Genomic DNA, 16,957 nt, shown 5'->3' with positions numbered 1-16,957 from the left:
GATGTAGACCTTTCCTCCCTTCTTTTTTATACCTTCCGGTTAAAATGAGCAGGGCAGAGAGCCCTGTGCCCGCTGATGTCCACTCTTTCTAATGAGGACAATTCATTTTCTAAAAATCCAGATTCTGTATTAGAGTCTCCTATTTCTCTCAAGCCATAATCCCTTTTAGGACAGTGGGCAGCATGACCACAGGGGTTGAGTCTGGGTGCTGAAGCCAGAGGCCGGAGTTCAAATCACAGCCCCAGTTTCCTTCTGCTGTGTGTTCTTGAATGAATTTTATTTTTTAATTCTCTTGGTCTTTTATGCTTCTTCACATATCGAGAAGGATTAAATGAGATACCACCTGTAAAAGCTAAGCATCAAACACATAGTAGCCTGGCAGTAATGTTGGCCAGTGATTGCTTTTACTATTATCTGGCTACAGACTGGCGCTTACTTTTTCCTCAAAAATTTTGGAAATTTGTCTTCTTAAAGAGAAGACTGAATTGCATATCTAAACTTCCTCTTCCACTTTCTTCCCCAGGATGGTGGATGTGATGCTAGTCTTATTTTATACTACTATTATTCTCACTGCTACTACTACTGCTAGTAGTACTATGAGTACTACTACTAATACTGATAATAATAATCCTTGAGTGTTTACTACTATATGCCCCCACTATTTGGAGGATTTCCATGCTGTATCTCCTCTTGTCTGTGTAACCAGCCCTGAGAAGTCACTATTGCTAGCTGCATTTTTTTATTGCAAGGTTTCTGATGCTTCCATTTAATTTACATTATATTTAGAAAGTTAGTGTCTCCAGGTTCTCAATCACCAAATAAAAGCAATTTGAGTTCCCACTTTGAGTGATTACAGGAGCCTACCCCAAGCCTTCCCCTCCTCCTCCCAGGGTATCTTTGAGACCCCCGGTGAGCTGCGCCATTTTGGCAAGGCTAGCATGTTGCCTTGTGGAAGCCAACATCTTCTTTCCCCCTCACAAACTGCATTTCCCTGTGCAAACCGCAGAGCTGGTAGCTTTTTGCCTTTACATTTTTTTTTTTGTCAAAGTCATGACCATACAATAAATTCACAAGTAAAGAAATATATCTATCTTCAAAAGGTCAACCTCACAAGTTAGCAAAGAAATGCAAATTAAAGCAAGTGCCATTTTTCACCTCTCAAATTGGCAAAGATGAAAGTAATTATATATTCAATATTGGCAAAAGTGTGATCCAAATGAGTGCTTCCACTGGTGAAAGGGTAAATATTTATATGTAATGTATAAAGATTATAATTTACCCATAAACCAGTAATTCAACTCCTAGAAAAATATGCTAAAGAAATCACTGAATTTGCACAAATATATTTATGTGCAAAAATATCTCTCACTGTATTACTTTTAATAATGAAAAATGAGAAACCACCTGAATGTCCAATAATAGAAGGTTAGTTAAATAAATTATAATACAGCCAAATAAAAAATATTTTAATACCATGGGAACTAAGCAAGCTGTAATGTTGAGTGGGAAGAATTAAGATACAGAATATACACTAGATTGATTATAAATACCATTTGAATGAACTCAGACACCTTCCAAATTTCTCTTATTAACTTTGGATGGTGGGATTATAGGTAATTTTTATTTCCTTCTTCATCAATTTTCCCTACTTTCCAAATTTTCAATAAAGACTATGACTTTTATAAGGAGAAAAATATATATGTGCATATTTAAGTTTGACTATATGCCCCTATCTATATATTCCTATATATGTTCATATAGGCATGTGGGTAAGTTCCAATACTGCTTTCTCTCCATCCTGAGATGCAACACTGCTGTCCAGACAAGACCAGTAGCTGCCAGGTAACGGGAGTTCCCCGGCTCCACTACGGTTTCCATGACACACCCAGCCTCAATCACATTGACTCTGTTCTTCCCCATGTACTCTTCTCCCACAAAGCTTCCCATCCAGAGACTCATCAACTCAGACAGTCAGAGCTGGAGGAGACCTCCAGGATGGATCAAGTATTCTTGATCTCTCTTGCACCAAGCCCTTTGGCTGTCTGATGAAACTCATGGGATCCCATCTCCAAATAATCATTTTACATGCATAAAATAAAACACACAGAATTTCAAAGGAGACCATACATTCCTTGAGCAATAAGGTTCTAGGCCATGTCCTTCATGTTTCATATAAGGGAACTCATCTGTGGTCAGCATTTCGGCCCCTGGCTTCTGTCTCTCTCTGTGACCTTCTTCCCTCTGAATGACTTGTGTGATTCTATTGCAGCTTTCCACACTTAACCTCCTTTTCTACCAGACCTAGGAAAGACCCCTTGATTTTCAAAGAACTTTCCAAGGTCAGTATCATTGTCTGCACTTCCAGATGAAGAGACTAAGGCCCAGGAGGTTCAGCACAGGAGAGAGGGCTGACACTACCTGTAAGACCCAGGGGGCTCACGTGATGTGGTCTGACTCAATCAGTGCTCAATCGGGAATGCGAAGCTCTTCTCCCTCTAGGGCTCTAAGTCGGTTCTAGGGCTGCTTAGAGGACCCAGCAGAGGTCTCCCAGAGGAAAGAGACTGCCTGATGGTGAAGCCAACCCAGAAAAAAACAGAACTTCGGGGAGGTAAGAAACTGAGAATACAGGTTTGTGGGGACCTTTGATCCAGCTGAACCTGAAGCAGGTTCCTGACTTATTAATGACATGAGTCAACACACTCCCGCTCCCTTTCTCTCTCTCTTTTTTTAAAGCCAGTTTGATTCAGTTACCAAAACTGAATAAGCGCATTTAGTGAGTGTCCAAACTAAGTCAGGTATTAATTATCCCTATTTTACAGATGAGAAAACTGAGGTAGGCCAGGAGAATGGAATGACCAGCAAGTGGAAAAGCCATCATTTGAATCCCACTCTTTCTGACCTCAGAGCCTTAACCATGACTGTATATGAGTCCAGGTGAAGGTCAAATGCATTCCTCCTTGGGGGAGTCAAAACTTTCAGTCAAGAGGTCTATTCATTGTCCTTGTATATCCTCCATCTGGGCTCAGAACAGAACATTCAGAAGCTCGTAGCCACATGACCACTGACCATAGCCACCCAGCCAGGGGGTGTGGTCCCTCTCTACACATATCTTTCAGGCTAACCATGTGGGTTTCTTTTCTTCTTAGCCTTGTAGTTAATGTTCTTTCTATTTCCTCTTACCTGCACAAATGGCACAGTTTACCCCAGAATCCCCACAGACACCTTTGGGGAAGACGGGTATAGATGGGAGTAGCCCCAAAGCCTCCCCATGCCCTCCTTCTTCCCCAGCCAGACACCCTCCCTGCCTTTGCCACAGCCGCTCGCTCACCTGTAAATCAGTACCTCATCATCAGAGCAGTTGTACTGCAGCTGGTACATCTTCACCCGGGGTGCTGACTTGCTGACAGACCACTTGACCAGAGCTGAGGTGGTGGTCACTTCAGACACAAGCACAGCCCGTTCTGGGGGGCTTTTGGGAGGCTCTCCGCCCCCACTGCCTCCACCTCCCCGGCTGGTCTTGCTGGAACCAGTGATGTCTGAGAGGCGGGACTTGGGGGGTGCAGTGCGGCTGGTGCTGTTGCTGAGGTGTGGCAGCTGGACGATGGAGACCTCCACCGTGGCTGTGGCCTCTCCGGCGGCATTGGCAGCAATGCAGGTGAAGGCACCACTGTCCTGAGATGTGGTGATGAAGATGTCCAGGGTGCCATTGTCATAGACAGCGGTCCTTGAGGAATTCCCTACCAGGCGGTCATCGGGGGCTACCCAGTGGATAAGGGGGCTGGGGTCCCCGATGGCTTTGCACTTGAGTGTGGCTGCCTGGCCCTCCAGAACCAGCAGCTTGTGTGTGTGCTGGGTGATGAGAGGTGGCTCGCACACAAACTCTTCCTCATGCACATGCCAGAAGTAGCGACCCTTGAGGCCCCCCGGGGAGCCACAGGTTTCCAGGTCGTCATCTCGCTCTAGCCTCCGCAGCCAGAGAAGCTCACAATTGCAGTGAAGTGGGTTACCCCCAAAACTAAAGGACAAGGGTGGGGCAAAGGGTGTGGCTGTCAAAGCCGAAGCCTGGGAGCGGGCAAAGATGGGATCAGGGGGCAGCTTCTGCAGCCGGTTGGAGGTGAGATCCAGGCGGGCCAGTTTCTGCAGGTCTGCAAAGGTGCCCTCAGCGATGTGGTCCAGCAGGTTGTGGTCCAGGCTCAGCTGGTGGAGGTTGACCATGCGCCGCACAGAGTCCCACGGCAGGCCATGGAGGTTGTTGTAGGAGAGGTCCAGGTCCTCCAGTGTCAGCAGAAAGTCCTCAAAAGCCTCATCTGCAATGCCGCCCAGCTGGTTGTTGTTCACGATAAGGTGCTGCAGGTTGACCAGGCCCCGGAGGGTGTCCTCCCCAAGGCTTGGCAGCCGATTGCTGTCGAGATGCAGGGAGCGGAGGCTCTCGAGGTCCAGAAAGGAAAAGGGCTGGATGTGGCTGATGGTGTTCCTGGACAGGGTCAGGTCCACCAGCCCCGTCATGTTGGCAAAGTCCTGGCGGCTGATGTGGATGATGAAGTTGCCGCCCAGACGCAGCTCCACTGTCCGCCGGTCAATATCAGGGGGTACAAAGAGCAGCCCCTTGGAGGGGCACAGAGTACCCAGTGACTCAGACAGGTTCTGGCAGACACAGTACTTGGGGCAGGCGTCGACCACAGCAAACGCCATGCCAAACGCCAGCAGGCCACCAAGCAGGGTCTCCATGGTCTGGTCACTCAGGCCACGGTGCCTGGAAAGGAGAAACGCAAGATCAGGGTCAGAAGGCAAATTCCTAATGCACTCACCCAGAGCTTCCTTCCTCACATTAACTCTCACTGCTTAGGGAGTGGCAGAGAATGGCATGTGCTCAGGCAAGACCTAATCTCTTCCACGAATCCCTCTAATGCAGTTTCACTGTTTCTCTTTTCCTTAGCTTCTATCACCTTCTAACACACTATTTAGTTTACTTATTTATGATGTTTACTTATTGTTTCCTGTTTCAGTCCTATACGGTCAGCTCTAAAGAAGGCAGGTACTTTTGCCTGTTTTACTAACTGCTATATCCCAATTACCTAGCTCAATGCCTGGAACACAGTAGCTGCTCAATAACTATCTGTTGAATGGATGGATGGATGGATGGATGGGATACCATACCTTTGGCTTATCCAATAATTGAGTTTGAAAGGATGTTATGGCTGTATTTTGAGACATAATTTTACCTTCTTAGTTGGTTTAGGCTTAGCATAAAATTAAATTGAACCAGCATTCCTTAAGAATGATGTTGTAGATAAGAAGAGAGTTGGTGCTGAGAGACTCCGGGGTCAGTGGGGAACTGTTTCACTAAGGCGAATCCACATAGTTCATGAATCTTTGAGAATGTGGGAAGTGAAGAAAGAGGTATGATGGGAGGCAAAGGAGTGAATTCTGAACACTTTGTAAGCAATTAGCCTCTGTCTGGACCCTCACATACATCAGCTCTTTTGGACTCTAGGAAATCCCTTCAGAAGGAAGGGATTATCTATACACAGATGAGGATTGCTCATGGCCTCAGAGCCTCCTTTGGATATTTACTCACAAGCTACCTTCTCCCAGAGGCCTTCCCAGATGCCCTTCCATGATCATCCCCGCCCCGCCCCACTGCATAGCCCTCTGCTCTGCTCTGTATTTTCTTCTTGAAACTTCTCTATCAACCTATTCTATGTTTTACCTATTTGTGTTCTTTATAGTTTGTTCTTTTGCTCTAGCAGTAAAGCCCCAAGAAGAAGAGACCTCTTTTTATTCACCACTGCATGCCTAAAGCCTAAAGCGCTGCCTGGCACATAGTAGGTGCCTTTACAAGAATGACTATATAAGAAAGAAAGGAACAGAAATCTGACTCAGGTCTTTGTGCCTCCAAATCTTAACAGTTTCATCACTATCCTATGTTGTACTAAATGTGGCCTTATTGATATAGTGCTTCTTGGGTCTTTACTGCTAGAGCAAAAGAACAAACGATAACCAGTCGAGGTGGACTTTTGGAAAATCATGCACACTGATTGTGTAGCACTATGCAGACCAGCATTTCTCAAATTGCCTTTTTTTTTTTTTTTCTTTCTTTGAGACAGAGTCTCACTCCATCTCCCAGGGGAGTGCAGTGGCACAGTCTCGGCTCGCTGCAACCTCCACCTCCGTGGTTCCAGTGATTCTCCTGCCTCAGCCTCCCAAGTAGTTGGGCCTACAGGCACATGCCACCATGCCCAGCTAATATTTTTGGATTTTTAGTAGAGATGGGGTTTCACCATGTTGGCCAGGCTGTTCTCAAACTCCTAACCTCAGGTGATCCACCCATCTCGGTCTCCCAAAGTGCTGGCATTACAAGTGTGAGCCACCATGCCCAGCCCCTCAAATTGCCTTCTAGATGTACTAATTACAGTTCTGCAAAAATGGCTTCTAAGGCCAGTAAGTTGGGGAAGCATTGCCTACTCTTGCTTTCTCTCACAATAGCTCTATGCGCACGAGCAAGTTTAGAAGAATTGAGAAATTCTGAGGCAGTGAAACACTAAATTAATGTTTAATTTTGCATTACTCCTATTTCTTTTTACTATAAAGACATCCCTTTTTAAAGCAACAGTTATATGTGTGTGTGTGTGTGTGTGTGTGTGTGTGTGTATATATATATATATAAAGAGAGAGACAGAGAGATTTTATATATATATATAGAGAGAGAGAGAGAGAGACAGATTCTTGCTCTGTCACCCAGGCTGTAGTGCAGTGGCACAATCCTAATTCATGACAGCCTGAAACTTCCTGGGCTAAAGTGATTCTCCCACATTGACCTCCTAGTAACTACAGGGATGTGCCATCATGCCTGGCTAATTATTTTTATTTTTATTTCTATTTTTGTAGAGTCAGATTTTGCTATGTTGCCCAGACTGGTCTTGAACTCCTGGCTTCAGCCTTCCCAAATGTTGGATTTACAGGCATGAGCCACCTCCCCTGGCTAATATCTTGTGGAAGTAGAGCTCCATAGCTCCCAGTTTGAGGAGCACAGATGCAGAAAAATACTAGCTTATTTTATTTTTTATTTTTTTATGTTTTTGAGACGGAGTCTTTCTCTGTCGCCCAGGCTGGAGTGCAGTGGTGCTATCTCAGTTCACTGCAAGCTCCGCCTCCTGGGTTCACGCTATTCTCCTGACTCAGCTCCAGAGTAGCTGGAACTACAGACACCCACTACCACGCCCGGCTAATTTTTTGTATTTTTAGTAGAGATGGGGTTTCACCATGTTAGCCAGGTTGGTCTCGATCTCCTGACCTCGTGATCCGCCCGCTTTGGCCTCCTGTAATAGCTTATTTTTTTTTTTAAAGATATGTAATATATTGAAAAAATTATTCCTATCATACACTTTATTATGCATATTTGAATTCCATTATTGTTCCTCTTTAAGGGTAAATCTCCTACCCGAGACCCTTCAAGGGCCAGAGGCTTGCCCTATATTTCATCTGGAGAGAGCATCACTGTGAAGTAGAAATATGATGTGAGCCAAAAATGTGACTTCAAATTTTCTAGTGCCCATGTTTTTTTTATAAAGTAAAAAGAAACAGATGAAATTAACTTTGATAACAAATTTTATATAACTAGCTATATCCAAAATATTATTTCAATATATCATCAATGTAATTATTAATGAGATGGCTAACTTTTTTATTTTACAAAGTCTTCAAAATCTGGTGTGTATTTTACCCTCAGAGCACATTTCAAATGCTCACTAGCCATATGTGGCTATTGGCTACCATACTGGGTAGTGCTGTGAACTATAACTCACAGACCAAATATATCCTGTCACCTGTTTTTGTAAATAAAATTTTATTAGAACACAGCCATGCTTATGTGTTTACCTATTGCCTGTGGCTTCCTTTGTGCCGCCGTGGCAGAGGTGAGCCATTGCTGCATATAATAACATGTGGCCACCAAAGCCTAAAACATTTACTATCTTGTCCTTTACGAAAGAGTTTGCTGACCTCTGTTCTGTAGGATAAGTGTTTTTTTCCATCATGGGCACCTTCATTAAAAATCTTGGCCAAAGTTCCACACAGCTCTGCCCTGGGCTCCCCATGAGCACCTGCTGACCCTGCCAGTCCCTGTTCTCACCAAGTTCCTACCTAAGGTAGACCAGCTTCACCTTACCCAGACCCTACCAGGTCACAGGTGTTGATACATGGAAGCTTTCCACCTGCCACCTTTCCAACTTGCTCTGTGCTCTAATGTGTTCTGGCCTTCTTGGTCTCTACTTGCTGGGGCCTCATACAACAAAATGAGAATCTTCTCCATTTGCACTGAGTCTTGAGTTTTCTAGTTACACCTCCCTATGACTCATTGTGGTCACAGAATGAAGGCCGACGTTTTTTTTGGCTATGGTACCTGCTCAAATATAGTTGAGTGGTATTCTCTATACTAATGGGAGCACACGAACAGCCACAGCCACATCCAAGGATGTCCCTTGCTAATTAATCAAGAAGTGGTTGAGTGTGTGTGTGTGTGTGGCAGGGGGTAGTGTTCCATCATGAGAAAGGCCATCTCTCTTATGAGCTCTTATCAATAAATGCGGCAGTGTTCTAAGTCTAGACAGCACTTCCCAACATTTTCAAGTCCTGGCACACAGGAAATGATATTTGTCAGGTGCCCCGGGCCCGGGGTCGAGGCTATTCATGGCCTGTGCTGAATATCTTCCACTGTCTCTCCAGATCCTCTCTCCCACCCCCTCCCGCCGGCTCTGCATTCTGGAAGGCTGACCCATAGGGACTGCATCTGTGCAATATAGATGGACTGCTTCCGCCATCCTTTACGCCTTTCCACCCTTGGCTGTGTCGCCTGCCCTCTGGTAGAGACAGCAATGGCAACAGCAAGCAAAGAAGGCCCAGACACTTCCAGATGCATATCCTGGAGCTCAGAAGCACAGAGCCCATTGTTTCAAACACTTGTGTCCTTGTAAATTATGCTAAACAAACCACATTTTTAAAAAAAGTTTGTGGAGGATTAACAAACGTCTAATGAATTCAAATCTATGACATAATAGAGCTGGGTAAATATATTTTAAGTAATCAGCATGGAAGATTACTGACAGAGAAGTGACTATTGAATCTTAATTAAAATTGTATTCTGAGAACTGTCACTTAATATATTGTTCTAACAGCCAAACAAAAGGTGGTTAAAATCCCACGTTGGGAGGGAGACAAGGGGACTGGATGAATATGTGTAATTAGTGTATATCTAGGGTGCAAGGCCTTTCTCTTTGGGGCCAGAATTTGGACAAATGCTGGAAAGAGGAACTCCAGGCCTAGTTCCCTCTAAGTATCTTAGGGTGGTGTAGGTGGTGGAGGGGAGGAAGGATATCCTCCATCTGGGCTCACAACAGAACATTCAGAAGCTCATAGCCACATGGCAATTAGGGAAAAGGGCTCAGACCAGAAGCAAAGAGATAAATAAAGTGGGCAGGAGGGGCAGTGAGATTATTTGTGGGCAAAACTGAGAGAGGTGTGTGGGGATCAGAAGCGAGGCTGAAATGGATGCTGGTATCAAATGTCAGAATCAGCCTTCATAGGAGGAATCCATCTGCAAAGGAGCGAGAGCTTGTCTGCCCAGAATGTCTATGAGCCTGCGCTGGGGGGAGGCGGGGTGGCAAACAGAGGTAGATACAGGGGAGCAGGGAGAAGAAAATCAGTCCCCAAAATGAACCTACAGCATTCCAGAAAAGCAGTCCAGTCTTGGGCATTTATCCAGGATAGAAACAGTGTCTCCTCCCTTCCTTGACTGGGTTTCTTCATGCAGTCTTCACAACCCTACAAGGTGAGTGCCACCATAATTGCACAAGGTACTCTCATGCAGGCAGAAAGAGGTGTTCCTGCTGGCCTCTGGCAGGGTTCCCTCATCTGAGCAAACTCGTGCAGTGAGCACCTTGCCCCACCCTACCTTGTGGCCCTGAATGTTGTCATCCCCATTTTATCTACTAGGAAGTGAGGTTAAAAGAGGTTTGCGCCTGTCTAAACTCCCCTAGCTACCCTGGACAGAATCACAATTTAAACCAAGATCATCTGGCTCCAGGCCATGCTTAGAGTAAAGGAAGCCCCTCTGGAGGCTTCCATGTGCCTGGCGTGCAGAGAGACTGGCTGTCTCCACTACGGGTTTGCTTAGTAACTGGTGGCGAACCAGCTGCTTGGCTACATGTGGGCACTTGTGTTTCCTGCCTGGGGTCAGGCCTGGAAGGGACGCTGGCATTCTCGGAAGTAGAGAGGCCTAATTGGCCCAGAAAGACCCACCTGTCGGGCCCTGATAATGGTGAGTCTCTCTCACACACATACACGTGTTCAGAAATACATACTGGCAATAATAAATACAAAGTTGTGGAACTAGGCTCTTGGTTTGTAATAAAAGCCTTCGGATGTGATTTTACATTAAAACAAAAGGGAGAAACAAAGATGATGACAGAGAGTGGGAAAATAATGAACATGGCAGCAGAAAAGGAAAGTTCTTGTTCCTTGGCTTGACCACAGGCTCTCCCTGTAGCCAGGGGCTTCCTGCCCTCACTCCCCTCCCTGGGCTCTGCCTCCCAGTCAGAACCACCTTGAGCTGTTCCAGACAGAAGAGGCAACAGTTAGCAGATGGCTCGCACGATGTATGTGATATCTCTCCACCCTGATTTCCATTTAAAAGATACCTTAGCAACCAGCCGAGGAGCCACCCACCCCTAGAGCCTGTAAATCAAGTAAGATGCCTGTCTCTGCATCAGGTAAAAAGAAATGGCCCCTCCAGGGTGCTCCAGGCCTGGAAAGTGTGAATTAATAAGAGTGGGAGGGGTTGGGATCTGCCAGGGAGAGGCAGCCGCCTGCAACTTCTTTCCAGAATTCCCCTCCCAAAGCCCCACTGCTCCCCATAAATCACACCACTCAAGGTGAGCCCTGGAGGGACCAGCTCTGGAGAAAGGGGTGGGGAAAGGAAACTTGAGTTCCACTTGGACGGGGGGCATACAAGCCCAGAAACATGCTGCTTTTCTGATTTGGGAGTTGCCGGGGGTGAATGCTGCCAGCACCATGTGCCAGCCCCAGTGTGAAGCCTCTATCCCTGCCCTGCTGTCTCCAGCACATCCACCTCCCTGCAGGGTGCCCACAGACTCTCAGGAAGTGGCATTCTGAGCTTTCATCTAAGAGGTAGCATCAGTGAGTTGATTTTTAAAACCTCCTTTCCAAAGCCACCCTGTATAGAGATTCTTCTAGAATCATGAGAAGAGACAGCAGAAGCAGGCTCAAGGAGTGTGTGTTGGGGTGGGAGAGGGCCCCTGCTCCACAGAGATCCCAGTCTGACAGGGGAGGCACAGCCTTTGACTTCAGGAACCTCCTAGTTTGACCGTGGAGTCACGGTTTCTAATTTGAAGGTAGGGGGAAAAGAGAGAGAGAGAGAATCCCCGAGTGAGCCTCCCGCTCTCGGAAGGTTCTAGCTTAGTGGCTGCAGAAAGACACCCACACAAGATAGGCAAGAACATTCCCTGTTCTTTCCCCAAACAAAACCTTGGGGACAGGAGCCACATCCTGAATCTCCAAACTTCTTCATAAATCCGGTAAAAACAGCAGTCTGGTAACACAGACAACAGGAAAAAAAAGACAAAATAATGTCTAAAACATCAAAAGGGCAGAATGAGCCCATTAGGCTCTTTTTAAACTTCTATTGTGCAAGACAAGCAATTGTTATCATAAGTAAGTTATTAAGCTCAGAACTGCTTCCCCTCTGTTTGCAATGACAGCATTATGCCTCTGTGTTAGCACGTTCGTGATAGCTTTTATTGTGTGGCAACATAATTATGTGTTTGCCTGCCTTCTACCCTTGTGCACCTGGGAACCCCTTCTTGGCAGGGATTGTATATTGCTCAGCTCTGAGTTGACGGTAGCAAACCCAGTACCTGGCACTGAGTAGGCACCCGGGATATGTTTGAGGAGAGAATGAGTGAATGAATGAATAAATGAATGAATGAATGGATGGATGGATGCTCCAGCATAAGCAGACACAGTAGCCCTTGACCCCTCTGACACCCTGTGCCCTCTGACTCAATGCAAATGCATGCTTGCACCTCTGGGGCAGGCTGGGTGTGCTAAAGAATTATTGCCCCCAGAGAACAGTCCCCAACCAATGCTAGTGAGGGAAATAGAGGATAAATGCCTCAACCTCCTCACCTCCTGGGTGGGACAACTCCAAGGCACATTCTACATAGTCTTCTAGAAGCCCCTAGGAGGACTGAGCCTCAGTTGCCCTTCCCAGTCACCTGCTCCTTAATGCACTGTATATGGGCCTCCTTCCTTTCCCCATCTCATTTCCCCACTTCTGTTCCCTCATTTCCTGCAATCATTACCCAAATAAACTACTTACACTCAAATCCTTATTTCAAATCACTGTTCCATTTCTGGGGAATCCAGCTCAAAGCAAACTTCTTAATTATAACTGTCATTATATAAGAGACCAACTAGCTGAGCCTGGGCCACTGTAGAAACGTGAGATGCAGGGAAATAAAAAATAATCTAAAAACCATGCACGTTCTTGTTAATAACTAACAAACCCCAGCAACTTTCAGAGGAAGGAGACCTCAGTTCACATACCAATGATTGGTAGTAATAGTTTAATGGAAAACGTCTTCTACCCAGGGTATTCACGACCTGGGCTGTGCAGCACTTGCCGTCTGTTGTCTTGAGACATGTGTGAGCCAATGTGTGAATGAGTGTCTGTGCATGAATGGAGGGAGGCCTATGCACGGATGGGGTGAGGGGTGTGAACGCGGAGGCTGGAATGTGAATGGAGAGGTGTGTGTGTGAGAGGAAGATCTGTGCAATAGTGGGCGTGTGTGACTGAGTGCTCCTGAGGGCGTGTGAGTGAGGGGGCCTCACATGAATGGAGGTGAGTGAATGGGTGTGTCTCTTGATGCAGGGCTGTGTGGGTAAAGGAGGGCCGGGTTTCACCAGTAGGGGCCTGGATATGAGTGAGTCCGCCTGAGGAAGGGAGAGGGAGCACAGCTTGTTTGTTCAGCTTTGATGGAAACAAATGCTATTTTCCTGCTGTGTTGTCAACTTCGAATGCATTAATCTTCATGGTTGCCTGTGATCTGTCCCTGCTTTGGGGACACAGACAACCCACAGGCTGGCAGCTCTCAGCGTCAGTTTAGACCTTAGGCTGCTCCTCCTCTCCCTGCCTATCACCTCCACTCCAGCCTACAGGTGTGAGTACGTGGGGGCTCTCGTGTCACACAATGAGATTTTTGCTTTGAATCAGTCATGACTTTGAAGATTTTTTGTCTAAACTGCCCCGACCCCCAACACTGCCCATGTTTCAAGCATCTTTAATTCTCAAGCAAGGTTCCAACCCTAGGAACCTGGATGGGGACCAGAGTTCCTGGATGGAAACTTCTCACCCAGAGGGTGAAGGTGGAGAATGCCCAGGGATGCATTTCCAGTCACCAGGGCCTTGCCAGGCCTTTCTCTCTCACCCAAGGTCTTCCCCAGCAGATCCAAGTGCCACGTTCCAGGCCTTGTTATCTCAACCCCTTACTCCCTCCGGCTCTGAATCACAGAGCACCCCAGTTCACTAACACACCAGCACCCTCTGCCCTCCAAGGGCCTCGGCCTTTTACTAGTGTCCATCCAGGAGCAACCTCAGTGCAGGATCCTCTCTAGGACGGGGCTAATGAAGGGAGCAGTGGGGTAAATAATGCAAAGTGGCAGATAATCCTAAACTCATTTCCATTTGGCTGGGGAATGTTCACTCTGTGATTTACCCTCCTCTTTATGGTTGGCCCAGGTGAAAATTAAAATAGGCTTTTCTTTTTCAACCTACACAGGATAGAGGGTAGGCAAAGGCTAGGAGGCTAGGTAGCATCAAAGGTCACTGTGGCTAGACTCCATAATTACAGGCTGACACAAGACTTGAAAGTTACTGCAGGTAGGGGTTGTATTTCCTTCAGCAGACTGGGGCTCCTAGAGGACAGGGCTGAGTCTCCCCTCAGACTGAGACCCTCTGAGGATGGAGCTGGGGCTCCCTGAGGACAGGGCCCCATCTCCCCTCAGCCTGGGGCTCCCTGAGGATAGATCTGCATCTCCCCTCAGTCTGGCGCTCCTTGAGGACAGGGTTGTATCTCCCCTCAGACTGGGGCTCCCTGAGTCAGGGCTGTTTCCCCTCAGACTGGGGCTCCTTGAGGAGAGGGCTGAGTCTCCCCTCAGCCTGGGCCTCCCTGAGAACAGGGCTGGGTCTTCCCTCAGCTTGGGGCTCCCTGAGGACAGGACTGGGTCTGTCTTCTCAGACTGGGACTCCCTGAGGATGGGACTCTGTTTCCCCTCAGACTGGGGCTCCCTGAGTCAGGGCTATTTTCCCTTAGACTGGGGCTCCTTGAGGAGAGGGCTGAGTCTCCCCTCAGCCTGGGCCTCCCTGAGAACAGGGCTTGGTCTCCTCTCAGACTGGGGCTCCCTGAGAACAGGGCTGGGTCTCCCTTGAGCCTGATGCTCCCTGAGGACAGGGCTGGGTCTCCTCTCAGACTGGAGCTCCCTGAGGATGGGACTCTGTTTCCCCTCAGACTGGGGCTCCATCAGACAGGGCAATATCTTCTTTCTGTATACCAAGGATAAGCCCAAATTTTTGCCTCCTAGGTCTGAGGCTAACATGAGCAACGTCCTCCTGTTTCCTCACAGCCACCTCTCCTCACTGCATGGGGCCCTGCTGAGGGCCTGGTCTCCCTGAACGCCCCTCCTGGTTGTGCAGAGCTGGGCCTCAGCAGGGCCTGGCTAGGTTGCGTCTCTTGAGCATCATGTCCTCAGGCTGCTCTGTGGAGAGTCTCATTACACAGGCCTGCAGTTATCACCCTGCCCTGTTTTTATGTGTGTGGTGTAACATTACGCATAGCATATTTAATCTTGGGCTCCTAATAACCCCTCTTATTATTAAAACAAAAATAATTTAGAAAATCAAATTTCCTTCCTGAAGGGCCTTTGTGTTTCATTTGCCTGTTTGTGGGCGGTCAGGCAGGGCTGCTGCAGTGGAGAACAAGTTACAGACAAAGGGATCCCACATTGTACCGGCAAGGTCTGGTCTTCCCTTGGCCTTGGGACAGAATCCTCACCTGTTGACCAACCTGGACTTATAGGAAACCAAGATGCACAGAAACAAGATGACTTTTCAGCTGTGACTACCTTTACTGTTTTTGAGCCCCCACAAATTATTTCAGCAAACATAATTCATAGAAAACAGCCGCAATAGGGAAAAGGCCCATTTGGGGGATTCCCACAATAGGCTGCCCTATCTCACAAGCATTAGCCAGCTCTGAAGTATTTACCAAGCAGCCGCGAAAGGGTCAGGATGAGTACGGATCCGGACTTCTACGGCCTTTGAGGGCAAAGAGAGGCTAGGCCTATATGCCATCTCTATCCCCACGCACATGCTACAAATGCTTCCCTCAAGACCGGTATCATCCAGGCCCTGGATCCTTCCTCCCACTTTGCAAAAGGCAAATGGAGCAGAGTCTCCCTGCCTGCGGCTTTGTTTATTGTTCACCTGTGTCCCCACAGTTCTGGGGAGAAGAGGTAGAGACACATTATCAGTCAGGGGCTTAAGAGGAAACAGATGAGAGAATCTAAGCAGTAGCTGAAGGATGTTTGATGAACGGACCATTTAGAGAGATGTGGGCAGGGTGGGGGAACCAAGAAGAGGTGGTGTAGTACCCAGGGGGTGGCAACAGAGTGGAGCTACTCAGCCTTCTACCCCTAGCCTAAAGGGACAAAGGTAGAGGGCCGTTTCTAGAACCCAGCCAGGGCATAGCCATGGGAGAAGACTTGTCCAACAGGAGGATGTAGCCCTAAGTAGACAGACACAGCTCACTGATAACCTCACACTGGGAGGGAGCTGGCCAAGGGAATTAGCCTGTCTCTTTCTCCACCCTCTCACCACCTGCCGACGCCTCCCAGTGGCCAAACCCAGTGAGAGGCCAAGGGGTAAAGGAAACGTGCATGCAGTTGTCCATACAGGTCAGCCTACCCGGGCACAGAGCAGGGCAGTTAAAGGTGGAGAGTTTATTTGGAGGAGCAAATAAATGAAAAATAACTAGCACAGACAAGTAGTCCTTCTCTCTTTTCAGCTTTCTCAATGAGTTATTGGATAATTAAGGCACTTGAAAGTATAGGAAAATGAAGAAGGGAAAGAAGGGGGAGAACTCGGAGAAGGGAGAAAGAGACAGAGACAGACAAGAAAGATTAATCCATTGGAAACAACAAACCCACAGACTAAAGAACAGTAAATATGAATTCAATTTGGTTTTGCCATTTACAGAACCCAGCCTTCTAAAGAGCTGACAGGCCGATCAGATAAAAGCCGCTGTTGCCACCAGGACAGCACATTTAAATTTTTATTGCAAACACCAGGCTCCATTACCCTGGGATTTGCTCTCTGCATTCCTAATATTGTCTTTCTTCGGGTGGGAATGGGAGTATCCTGACTCTCTCTTACAACCGGATACAGCAGGAAGAGCATGCATAGAAGTTCCATAAGCTCGGTCCCTGCACTGACCCAGCCTTGAACCTCAACAAGCCACATCTCTTTGTGCCTCAGATTCCTCATCTGGGCAATTAGGCTGGATGGGGGTCATCAATTCAAGTTTATTTCTAGCCCTGGTTTGACTAAATGTGGGCAAGGAGCAGTGAAGACTCAGAAAACCCTAGCAGTTCAGTCCACCCTGCCCAGTCTCCCTCTCAGTCCTCAAGTCCAAATAGGGCTTTTTTTCCCCTGCTTTGCAATTTTTTACTTCTCCATTTCCTCCTGCCTCTGTCTTCTTCATCATTTTTTTTTTTTTTTTTTCTGTCAAAGCGTCTCCCTGTTGACTTTGTTTGCGGGCAAGGGCTGGATCTCCACACTCAAGCCCTTCCTCCTTCCTGCTGCCCCTCCACCTCACCCCATGGGGAC

General features: G+C 47.3%; 1 protein-coding gene across 1 annotated transcript in view; it reads right to left on the bottom strand.

The window, feature by feature from the left end:
• Window positions 1–16,957, bottom strand: part of LRFN2 (leucine rich repeat and fibronectin type III domain containing 2) — a 189,377-nt gene that overhangs the window by 36,645 nt on the left and 135,775 nt on the right. The window contains exon 3 of the mRNA XM_011944204.1: window positions 3,329–4,738. Within this exon, the coding sequence (XP_011799594.1) occupies window positions 3,329–4,728 (1,400 nt within the window). The 5' untranslated portion in view covers window positions 4,729–4,738. The remainder of the gene's footprint in view (window positions 1–3,328; window positions 4,739–16,957) is intronic.

Source organism: Colobus angolensis, unplaced genomic scaffold, assembly GCF_000951035.1.
Source record: "Colobus angolensis palliatus isolate OR3802 unplaced genomic scaffold, Cang.pa_1.0 Scaffold105, whole genome shotgun sequence".
In the NCBI taxonomy this organism is placed as follows: domain Eukaryota; kingdom Metazoa; phylum Chordata; class Mammalia; order Primates; family Cercopithecidae; genus Colobus; species Colobus angolensis.
The sequence above is the reverse complement of the archived record's forward strand: the minus strand, read 5'-3'. Positions and strand labels throughout refer to the sequence as shown.